This window comes from Puma concolor, chromosome C2 (genome assembly GCF_028749965.1).
Source record: "Puma concolor isolate L17-30 chromosome C2, mPumCon1.1.hap2, whole genome shotgun sequence".
NCBI classification, from domain to species: domain Eukaryota; kingdom Metazoa; phylum Chordata; class Mammalia; order Carnivora; family Felidae; genus Puma; species Puma concolor.
This window is the reverse complement of record NC_141675.1, coordinates 77,093,984-77,106,089: the sequence shown is the minus strand read 5'-3', so window position 1 is coordinate 77,106,089 and position 12,106 is coordinate 77,093,984. Positions and strand designations below refer to the sequence as shown.

At 38.8% G+C, this 12,106-nt stretch overlaps 1 protein-coding gene across 7 annotated transcripts in view; it reads right to left on the bottom strand.

Moving 5' to 3' along the window:
• The window catches only part of VPS8 (VPS8 subunit of CORVET complex), a 253,246-nt gene that overhangs the window by 87,916 nt on the left and 153,224 nt on the right, over positions 1-12,106 (bottom strand). For all 7 annotated transcript variants that reach the window (XR_015240159.1, XR_015240160.1, XR_015240161.1 and 4 more), the window contains exon 36: positions 3,925-4,072. Coding sequence is in view for 4 of the 7 variants with exons in the window: in XM_086674896.1 (XP_086531022.1) it covers positions 3,925-4,072 (148 nt within the window). In the remaining 3 variants the exon portion in view is untranslated. The remainder of the gene's footprint in view (positions 1-3,924; positions 4,073-12,106) is intronic.

Genomic DNA, 12,106 nt, shown 5'->3' with positions numbered 1-12,106 from the left:
GATTCTTTTCGATACAAAACAATGTATAAAAATTAGTAACATACAGCAGCAGCAATCAACAAAGATGTCATTTCAAAACCTTTCCTTCCACATTGTTAACAAAAAGTGTAAGTATCTAGGAACAAATTTAAGATAACATTTGCAAGAACCTCGTAGATCATATAAAAGTTGTTGAAACCTCACTAAAGAACGTAAAAGGCTTTTAAAAAGACAACCATGTTCCTGAATGTGAAGACTCTACGTTGTAAGATGTCAATCTTCCCTGAATTAACCTATAAATTCATTGTATATATTTCATCAAAATGCTGGAAGTTTGTTGGTTTTTTTAATTTTTTTTTAATGTTTATTTATTTTTGAGAAACAGAGACAGAGCAAAAGTGGGGGAGGGGCAGAGAGAGAGAGGGAGACACAGAATCAGCAGCAGGCTCCAGGCTCTGAGCTGTCAGCACTGAGCCCAATATGGGGCTCAAACTCACAAAACGTGACCTCATGACCTGAGCCCAAGTCAGCCGCTTAACCTACTGAGCTATCCAGGTGCCCCTGTTTTTTGTTTTTTTAAAGGAAGATGACAACATTATTCCTAATTTGATGTAGAATAGTAAGAGCCTAAGAGTACACATGAATTTTAAAGAAAAACAATGAGAAGGGAAGACTCTTCTTTCAAATAATAAGCCTTATTGTGAAGCTATATTATTTAAAATATGTGGTAACAGTAAAAGGAAAGACATGACCAAATGAACAGAAGAGATTCCACAAAAAGATCCATGTATATCTGAGAGTTCAGTATACAGCAGAATGGCATTATGAATCAGTGAGGAAAGGATACCAGAAATACCACATACACCACCGGTTATACACAGGGGGAAAAAAAAAATACAGAAATCCCTCCCTTGATCTGTTTACAAAAATTAATTCCAGATGGATTAAAAGCCTAAATGTAAAAAGCTAAGGTATAAAACTCGTATAAGAGGATATCTTTTATACCATCAAGGTAGAAAAGGAAGACTCACACACAAAAATTTAAACCTTAAAGGAAAAGAATGATAAATTAAAATAGAAGTCACTAGAAACCAAATTAAAGAAACGTGCCACAATACACTGGAAGAAGGCATCCCCAACATATAAAATCAGTGAAGGATTAGAGATGCAGAAATTAGAATTTCTACAAATCAGTAAGGGCAAAAACTCAGTAGAAAAATGGGCAAATGATATGAACAGATAATTCAGAGAAAAAAACCTGAAAGTCATTAAACATATGGAAAGATGTTCAATGTCATGAATAATCAATGATACCCATCAAGCTGGCAAAAATTAAAAGCCTAAGAGTGTAAGGCTCCTGGGTGGCTCAGTTGGTTAAGTGTCTGACTCTTGATTTCTGCTCAGATCATGATCTCACAGTTTATAAGTTTGAGCCCTGAGTCAGGCTCTGCGTTGAGGGTGTGGATCCTGCTTGGGGTTCTCATTTTCCCTCTCTCTCTCTCTCTCTCTCTCTCTCTCTCTCTCTCTCTCTCTCTCACTCCCACTCTCACTCTCATTTTCCCTCTCTCTGTGCCCCTCCCCAGCTCTCTCTCTCTTTCTCTCAAAAATAAATAAACTTCAAAAAAAAAAAAGCCAAAAAATGTTAGGAATCAACTAGAATGTGGAAAAATAACAAATACCAAAAACATTGATGGTGAGAATAGAAACAAACAGGAGATCAACTTGGCAGTAACAATAGAATAAGCTAGTCTACTGTCTAAGTAATTCCACTTCCAGGTAATTACTTAGAGAAAGCTCACATGGGCACATAAAAAGGTTCATACAAAGATGTATAAGGTAGCATTGTTTAGGATGTGAAGGAGTGGAAACAATTTGAATGTCTATCCATAGGGAAATAAACTGTGGCATACTCATTCAATTGATATTATATGATCATTAAAATGAATGAGCTAATTCTACATGTATAACAATTGATAAATTTAAAAAATTTAATAAAAAAGCAATTTGCAATAGGATATGTTCCATATGATACCATTATTTTTTTTTAATTTTTTTTTTTAACACTTATTCATTTTTGAGACAGAGAGAGACACAGCATGAACGGGGGAGGGGCAGAGAGAGAGGGAGACACAGAATCGGAAGCAGGCTCCAGGCTCTGAGCCATCAGCCCAGAGCCCGACGCGGGGCTCGAACTCGCGGACCGCGAGATCCTGACCTGAGGTGAAGTCGGATGCTCAACCGACTGAGCCACCCAGGCGCCCCTAATACCATTATTACAAGTTCTATAAACATGGAAGACTGTGTCAGGCATTTTATTTATTTTTTTATTATTTTTTTAATATGAAATTTATTGTCAAATTGGTTTCCATACAACACCCAGTGCTCATCCCAACAGGTGCCCTCCTCAATGCCCATCACCCAACCTCCCCTCCCTCCCACCCCCCATCAACCCTCAGTTTGTTCTCAGTTTTAAAGAGTCTCTTATGTTTTGGCTCCCTCCCTCTCTAACCTTTCTTTTTTTCTTTTTTCTTCCCCTCCCCCATGGTCTTCTGTTAAGTGTCTCAGGATCCGCATACGAGTGAAAACATATGGTACCTGTCTTTCTCTGTATCACTTATTTCACTTAGCATAACACTCTCCAGTTCCATCCACGTTGCTACAAAAGGCCATATTTCATTCTTTCTCATTGCCACGTAGTATTCCATTGTGTATATAAACCACAATTTCTTTGTCCATTCATCAGTTGATGGACATTTAGGCTCTTTCCATAATTTGGCTATTGTTGAAGGTGCTGCTATAAACATTGGGGTACAAGTGCCCCTATGCATCAGTACTCCTGTATCCCTTGAATAAATTCCTAGCAGTGCTATTGCTGTATCATGCATTTTATAGGAAAAATAAACATAGATGGGAAGAATATGCTTCCCATCTTCAGGTTGGTGATAACCTCGGGGTGGGGGGAGGGGAAAGAGGATGATTTCTAAAACAAACAACTAAGATTTAAAGCCAGTATGTCAGGGGCGCCTGGGTGGCGCAGTCGGTTAAGCGTCCGACTTCAGCCAGGTCACGATCTCGCGGTCCGGGAGTTCAAGCCCCGCGTCGGGCTCTGGGGCTCTGGGCTGATGGCTCGGAGCCTGGAGCCTGTTTCCGATTCTGTGTCTCCCTCTCTCTCTGCCCCTCCCCCGTTCATGCTCTGTCTCTCTCTGTCCCAAAAAATAAATAAAAAACGTTGAAAAAAAAATTTTAAAGCCAGTATGTCAAACATGAACATCTATAAAACTGGGTTGGTGGGTACATTGATATTTGAAATTCTGTACAATTCTATATACTTTAAATATTTTACACCTAAAAAATTTTTAAAATGTGTGAGTAGTTCAGAAGGTGGCACAGGGAATACAGATTACTGTTTCATAAGTATTGATAATAAAGGAAAGGATATATAACAGTAGTTTAAAAATAAATTTTAAATACTAGCCTCTTATTGATTAGAATATGTATGTGTGTATACGTACACGCATGCACACACACACGTGCACATAGTCATGTTCATGTGGAAACAGGAGAAAACAAGGGAAGGGACCCAAGGCAATGACCGTGTTGAGACTACTAACTGCCACTGAGCCTGTCTTATGCCCAGCAAGCTATCTAACCATCAGAGCCTACAAACAAGAGCTTGGTTTCTCCTTTTCCTTTGTCTTGGCTTGTGTGTTGGCTAGAACGTCTGTGAAACTTGATTAGTAACAGCGATGGACATGCGCTGTTTCTGACTTTACTGGAATAAAGGGACAGCAGTTTACCACAGCAATGTAGAGCAGGCACTGTGGAAGCAGACTATTTGGGTTCGATCCCGGGGGCTATGTTATGTTAGTCTCCTTTTGCTCATGTTTAAACTGGTGAATGGTTAGGATGAGTTTACTCACATCCGTTCTGCATTCCAGGTCTTACCTGGATGGTTTCTTCCAGGCGGTAGCACTCAAGGACCTGCAGCGTCTCTATAACCTGGTTTGGGTCGAACTGACACAACAGCTCAATGAACTGCTCCGTAACAGAGGGAGGCATCTGCAGCGATTCCTGATTTACATGAATACCTTCCCTGAAAACATAAATAGAAAGAGAACGGCATTAATTCATCACATCTGTCATTAAGTATGTAATGACAGGTAAAAAGTACGTTAACCTTAAAAGCAAAACTCCCTTCTGGTGATATAAAATCGTGAATTGAAAGTCTCACTTTTACCTAGGGTGTTAGGGTGAGCTGTGTATTATATCAGACACAGTCTAAATCACAACAGTTCTCAGTTTATAGTGAATAATTAAGGAAATAATATTCAGTGAAAGCTCCTCTAAATAAATACCAAAGTTGTACTGTTGCTCTAGAAGAAACAAAAATTAACCAATGATCCACGAGTAACTATATATAGTAAACCATCTTCCGCTTTTAACAACTGGCCCTACCATACTTCGTTGGTAGCACCAATCACACCATGTTGTAACTACTTCTTTAATTATCTTTCTTATCTAAAGACTATAAACTCTTTGAGGATAGGTACCAGGTATCTTCTCACTAACGAATTCTTAAAGCCTGCAACAGTACCCTGCATGTTGTACGGGCTAGTTATTTACACGCTACTAAAACAAATTTATGAAGTGGATCAATAGTAGGACACACAATATTCATGTGTTCATTTATTTTGTATGTCAGCTAGTCACCAAAGCCCACTATTCAGAATACCTACAACAAAAGCTAGAGATACTGGGGTGCCGGGGTAGCTCAATCGGCAGAGCATGTGACTCAAGCTCAAAGTTATGAGTTCAACCCCTACGTTGGATGCAGAGCTTTGTTTAAAAAAAAAAAAAAAAAGGAAAAAAAAAAGCTAGAGAAATACAGAATTAGTTTTATCACAGTGGACACTCAACTACTGGTGGCCAAAAGAAATTATTTAGAAAATCAACTACTGCTCATTACAGACATACAAATCGTCTTTAAAAGAAGTCAGTTCCTTTTGAGAGCCCTATCTTTTCTTCACCTCAACTAAAGCTCCTTATATAAAGAACTGGAATAGGGTTAATAAGATACAAAACTGCTTGGGAAACTAGCTTTGTGAAGAAACGTTAAGGCAGATGGTTTAAAGCAACATCTCCCAGCTTTTCTCACATCACGCATTCAGAGAAGGACAGCATTTGCATGGCCCCTCAGAACAAAGTAAGACTGATCACAGGGGACTATGGATGCCCCAAGACCCACCCCAAGAGCTGAGGGGATCTGTCTCTAGGCACACCTGTGACCCATGTGCAGCACACCAACAGTCATAGGCGGGAATCTCTGACTCCGCAGAGAACAATTTGAGGTTATAAAGGTCCTATAAATAATGGTAAATAGCCCTCCTATTTTTACCAGTAAGAGCCTTCAGCTACAGAAAGAGGAATTATATTTAGACATAGGAAATCTTTCCTAAACTAAGAGTTTTGTGACACTCAGTCCCTACCAGAGGTTGACTGATGAACTCATTAATTAAGCTCTGCTGCTTGGAGCTGTCAATACTTGCTGATGGGCTAATTCGGTATGTCCTCAAATTGGCTGTAAATCTCTAAGTTCGAGTTTCATTTCGTTAGTTCACAGCTGCCTTTAAAGCAGGATTTAGGTAAGTAACTGGTTATTCCTTAAGTACAGCATCACCTTAGTTCTTCCTATGTAACATGAAAATTATCTTTTTAAGTGTCTAGGTCCCAACTACACTATAAACTCTGAGAGCAAAGACTGCTGCATTCAATGTCTCCCAGCACTCACACAGTCTTGGCACATAATAAATAAGCACTCGGTAAATGTACACTGAATTGAACTGGACAGGCAATAATGTGCTGGGTTGCCTTCAAAAAACCAAATACAGGATAGAGGGGTGCAAATGACAAGGACTAGGGCTATGAAATCAGATTCAGCTGTGAATGAATGCTGTCAGAAAGCTCTACACGGACCAAATAGAAAATGCACATGATAATCACAGGGCAATGATGGGTCTTTATGTAAGATCAACGTTTTGTCCCAACAGAATATGCCCACGTAAAAGAAAAAGGGAATGCTAATTGATGATCGTTAACATTAAGGTGAGCTGGTGTACTTCTCAGATGTTTATGTCATATTGTAGGTAGTGTTAATATTTTATCTACGCCACACTTCTGTTACTATGTCTTATAAATGCAAGACTATGGAGCAAATTAAGACTAGACATAAGCATCTGCCAATAAATCCCAGTATTTAATTCTTTCCAGAACACTTATTGACAAAACTCTTTACAAGTACTAAGGATGTGAATATGCATCAAACCAAGCAAATCACTCAGATGAATAGAATCTGATGCATTCATTTGTGAGGGAAATAATATGTCTGCTGGGAAATGATCAGGCAACATCAACATAATGAAAACTTTAATAAACTAACATGTATGCACTTACACCCATTTCTGACTGCTGCTTCACAGTCTTGCACATAAATACAAATTTTTATATTCCCTTCTCAAAGCTACTTCTGTTACTCTTCTATTAGCTATCTGCTTTGCCACTGTTAACTTTAGTGTATCAAAACTATATGTTTTAAACCTAAACCTTATCTATTCTTTTGGGAATTTCTATTTTAATCATAGCAATGACATATAAGATATAAACACTTAAGTATATATAAAAGGTAGATTTTTATAAGGCATACGCTAGACTTTCTCTTGTCATTTTTTTAAATTTCAATTTTATTTAAATTCTAGTTAACATATATTGTAATATTGATTTCAGGAGTAGAATTAGGGATTCATCACTTACATATAACACTCAGTCCTTATCCCAACAAGAGCCCTACTTTATACCCATCACCCACTTAGCACATCCCCTGCCATTTCCCTCCATCAACCTTCAGTTTGTTCTCTATAGTTAAGAGTCTCTTACGGCTTGCTTCCATCTCTCTCTTTTTCCCTCCCTTCCCTATGTTCATCTGTTCTGTTTCTTAAATTCCACATATGAGTGAAATCATATGGTATTTGTCTTTCTCTGACTTACTTTGCTTAGCATAATACACTCTAGCTCCATCTACATCATTGCAAATGTCAAGATTTCATTCTTTTTGATGGCTGAGTAATATTCCATTGTGTATATATACCATATCTTCTTTATCCATTCATCAATCAGTGGACATTTGGGCTCTTCCCATAGTTTGGCTATTGTTGATAATGCTGCTATAAATATCGGGGTGCATATGCCTCTTCAAATCAGTATTTTTGTAGCCTATGAGTAAATACCTAGTAGTGTAATTGCTGGGTTATAGGGTAGTTCCATTTTTAACTTTTTGAGGAAACTCCATACTGTTCTGCACAGTGACTACACCAGTTTGTATTCCCACCAATAGTACAAGAGGATTCCCCTTTCTCCACATACTCACCAATACCCGTTGTTTCCTGTGTTGTTTTAAAGGAGAGTACTTATATGCCTTGTGAAATACATGCACACCAACTACACCCAAAAATTCAGTTGGGGAAAACATTCACACTTACTCAGGTTGTGATAAATAATTTAAAATTATGATCTTGTACATTTGGCTGTTACTGGGAAGGATAAACTACGCTTCAGTTTTGAATAAATGATGTCATTAAAATGACTCTAAAATCCTGATAAAAATACTTGACAAAGAAAATAAATGTTGCAGGGAGATGAAAAAAAGTCTGGTCTGGTCTCTCCCCTTCACTCTAAATATTGCACAAAAATAGGCCAGTCTAGACTACTCTACATTTCTGAGGGAGAGAATTTCACAATCTCCCTGTAACTTGTGCTGACAACTTAGGGCCACCTCAGCTTAGCCTAAATCCTGACTGCTTGAATTCTCTGCTCATCCCCATATAACCAGTCCTTAGAGGTAGTGGCGTACTGATGACTGCTTGGTACCTTTTAGACTGAAAACTCAAATACATCATTCACAACACACAAGAGTGAAGACAATTATTGTCCATGGAGTTATCATTCTAATCAAGTTGTTTTACAAGGTTGTTAAGCTGAGCTTCCAGTTTTCCATTTTACATTCCATGTTAAAAATGCCACAACGTAATCCCATGTCCTTTGAACAAAACATAAGTAAATGTGCCAATCTGCCTGAAAAACACTTTAAGAGGCATTATTATAGGCAGCAAAGACAATACCCACAAAATGTGCACGGAATTGTAACAACAGTAACGCCTCACAAACCAGACAGGAGACTGGCTTAGGTGGAAACCCATCTGTTGCAAGAAAGAACATAGTAGGTGTGGCTCTCCATGATGGCTCTCTAAGTCAGGCAGAGATGACAGTATCCCTCATACAGAACAGCCACACTTCCTTATCAACTTTTATGAGGCGCAGACCAAAGCAGACAAGGGCACCGTTCTGTCTAATGGCAAAGATTCTGCCACATCAAATCAATGTAACAGCAGATGTAATTCAGGTCTTCAGGGGACTTGTTCACTTTCCATTTCCCTAGTCTGATACTAGTGTCAAAGATGTCCTTCCCAAAACTTAATAGAACTTTTGTTCTCTTTCTGATATTCACAAAAGAGAAAGTGTATTGTTTTCAATGTTCTCCTGCATAAAGAGGAAAAATGGCTTTTATAAGCTAACAGAAATAAGAGCCTAATGATTTTCATAGAAAAATAATTTAGTTCCATAACCTCATCAGGTATAAAGAGTACCTGGGGATGCCTGGGTGGCTCAGTCAGTTGAGTGCCCAACTCTTGATTTTGGTTCTGGCCATGATCTCGTGGATTGTGGGATCGAGCTCCACGTCAGGCTCTGCACTGATTGTGTGGAGCCTGCTTGGCAGTCTTCGCCCTCTCTCTATGCCTCCCCCACTTACACACTCTCTCTCCCAAAATAAACATTAAAAAAAAAAGTGTATCTGGATCATTCCAATGTTGTACAGACTTCAATTAAATCTCACAGGGTAAGCTAAAACAACTTTTCCAAAATACTACTATTAAAAATGGTAATAAGAAGAATGCTGAGGTTATTTGTAATGTGTACTTTCTTCCTACTGCAAAGCTCTCCCTAACACTGAAATATGCCAGTGATCCCACGAGCAAGAATTGTCTTAACATGGCCTAATTCAAAGAAAGACTGGGAAGGTGCAGGTCCTGCCACCTCGGCATAATACCTAAATTGGGGCATTTGTAGGTCTGGATGAGACGCCTGATGCCATTCTCTCCCCAAAGTGATAGATGGAACTAGAGAGACAAAGGAGATGCAGTTCTGTGACCCCACTGCAGAGACATTCTTTCAACAGTTCTCAGAAGTACGGTTTGAGCTGATGCTGGGTCAGACTACATAAATCTGATATCCACATATAATTCTGAACATATAGAGAACAAAGACATTTAGTTTCTGGTCTGGCATGTAAAGAGCTTGAAAGTTAACACCTCCATCCTCTCAGGAAAAATGCTGAGCAAACAGAAAATCAACAACTCTTGTTCCATCTACCTGAGAGCTGAAGTGGTGGGGCCAGCTGCCACCCCTGAGTTAGAGAGCAACAGACAGGTGGGTATAAATGATCACAGCCTACTGGAGCAGAAGCCACCACTGCTGGAGCTGGTACACTGGGGTAGGAAAACTTCAGCCGTCAATGACAAAATGCCAGAGACTCGGTGTGGACAGACTCAAGAATTAAATATCCTAGGGGGCCGAGTCTTGGGGGGAGTTTCCCTACTTTCATGGATTTTATCTTGAGGAGCTACCAGGTTCTCATTGTGAAGACCGGAGAAAAATCCAGTCATGCTTCCAGTACCAGAGAGGAGAAAAGTGGCCGTTTAAAAATATATCCAGAGCATTTTGTTCTTCTTAACAAGGCCTGCTATGGACTGAATTATGTCCCCTGCAAATTCATACGTTGAAGTCCCAACTCCCGATATCTCACAATGTGACCTTATTTGGAAACAGGACTTTGTAGATGTAATTAGTTAGGATGAGGTTATACTGGAGTAAGGTGGACTCATAATCCAACATAACCAGTGTCCTTAAAAGAAGAGAAAATTTTGACATAAACATACATACAGGGAGAATGCATGTGAAAACGAAGGTTGAAATCAGGGTGATGCTTTCACAAGCTAAGGAATGACAAAGATTGCCGGCAAAGCACCAGAAAGTAGAGGAGGAACATGGAACTCTTTCTCACAACCCTCCCAACACTTATCTTGGACTTCCAGTCTCCACAACTGAGACAATAAATTTCTGTTGTTTAACCACACAGTTGTGGTACTTTGTGAAGGCAGGCCTTGCAAAGTAATACAACTGCCCTCAAGGGAAACTATTTTATCAGAGACTAACCAAGCTGAGGGAAGAGAAATAACCACATCCAGCCCTCTCTAGCCTTCCTGTCTCACTTAAAGGGGTACAAGGGGGTTACTGAGAAGTACTTGGGAGGGTCATTGCCAGAGACACAACTCACCAAGAGTGAACACTAATCACAGGACTAAAGAATGCTTCTCCACCACACCTCACCACTACATCAATAGGGCATGCCTATATAATAACAGGGGAAAAGAACTGAAAGAACTACACAGCTCAGACTTTACAAAAAGTCTCTAGGGAAATCTAAAAACAACCAGGGAGAGAAAAACATGGACACCGAAGTAACTTTCAGGGTCAGACAACTACCGCTACAGCAAACAGTAAGCAAAGCCTCACGCTTAACCAGATAAACACAAAACTTCACACCAAAGGCCTATTTGCCATAGTTCCTTTTATGCAGTACATCATCTCCAGCTTTCAATAAAAAGTTACAAGACAACATAAAAAACAACAACAAATACAGTTTGAAGAGATTTAGCAAGCATCAGAACCAAACTCAAATAATGCCGGAGATGTTGGATTTATTACATGGGATCTTAAAACTTATGATCAATATGCTGAGGGCTCTTACTGGAAAAAGTGACAACATGTAAGTACAGATGGGTTAAGTAAGCAGAGAAATGGAAACTCTAAGGAAGGATCAAAAGAAAATGCTAGAAATGAAAAAAACACGAAATAAAATTAAGAATGCCTTTGATGGCCTCATCAACAGCCTGGATACGGCTGAGGAAAGAATCAGTGAGTTTAAAGGTGTGTCAATAACATGTCAATAGAAATTCCCAAACTGAAGCACAAAGAGAAAAGAGACTTGAGGGCAGAAAGACCCAGAACAGAATATCCAAAGACTGTGGCACAAATATAAAAGGTAACGCCATAAGAAGAAAGAGAAAACGGGAAAAAAATATTTGCACAGCAATAATGACTGAGAATTTCCCCAAATTAATGACAGATATCAAACTACTGATTCAGGAACCTCAGAGAACACCAAAGAGGACAAACAGCAAAAATCTATACCTAGGCATATTATATTCAAACTGCAGAAAATCAAAGACAAAGAGAAAATCTTAAAAGAAGTCGGAGGGAAGGAAAACACTACCTACAGAGGAGCAAGGCTAAGAATTACACTACACTTCTCTCCATAAACCATGCAAGCAAAAGACAGCAGAAGGAAATATTTAAAGTCTTGGAAGAAAAAACCCACCAACCTACAATTGTGTATCCAGGAAAATTATCTCTCAAAAGTGAAGGGGAAATACTTTCTGAGACAAAAATTGTGAGAACATGTCATCAGTAGACTTGCCTTTCAAGAAATGTTAGTTCTTCAGAAGGAAGAAAAATGATATAGGTCATAAATCTGCATCTACATAAAGAGCATTAGAGAGGGAATAAATTAAGGTAAAATAAATGTTTTATTTTTCTTATTCTTAACTGATCTAACAGAAAACAATTTGTCCTGTGCTCACTTCCACGGCACATATACAGAAGACAATTTGTCCAAAAGAATAATAGTTACAATGTATTCAGTGATTATGGTTTATGGTTAAGTGAATGACAGCAAATATTATAAGGGATAAGAGGGAGGAATTAGGAATCCTTTATCGTAAGGTACTGATACTACGCATGAAGCACTGTAGTGTTGTATCTGTTACTGGACTTGGATTAGTTATAAATGTGCACTGCCAACTGAAGGGCAACCACTAAAAGAAGTAAAAAAAGAAATATAATCGATATACTAAGAGAAGAGACAAAATGGAATCATATAAAATGCTCAATTAAAACC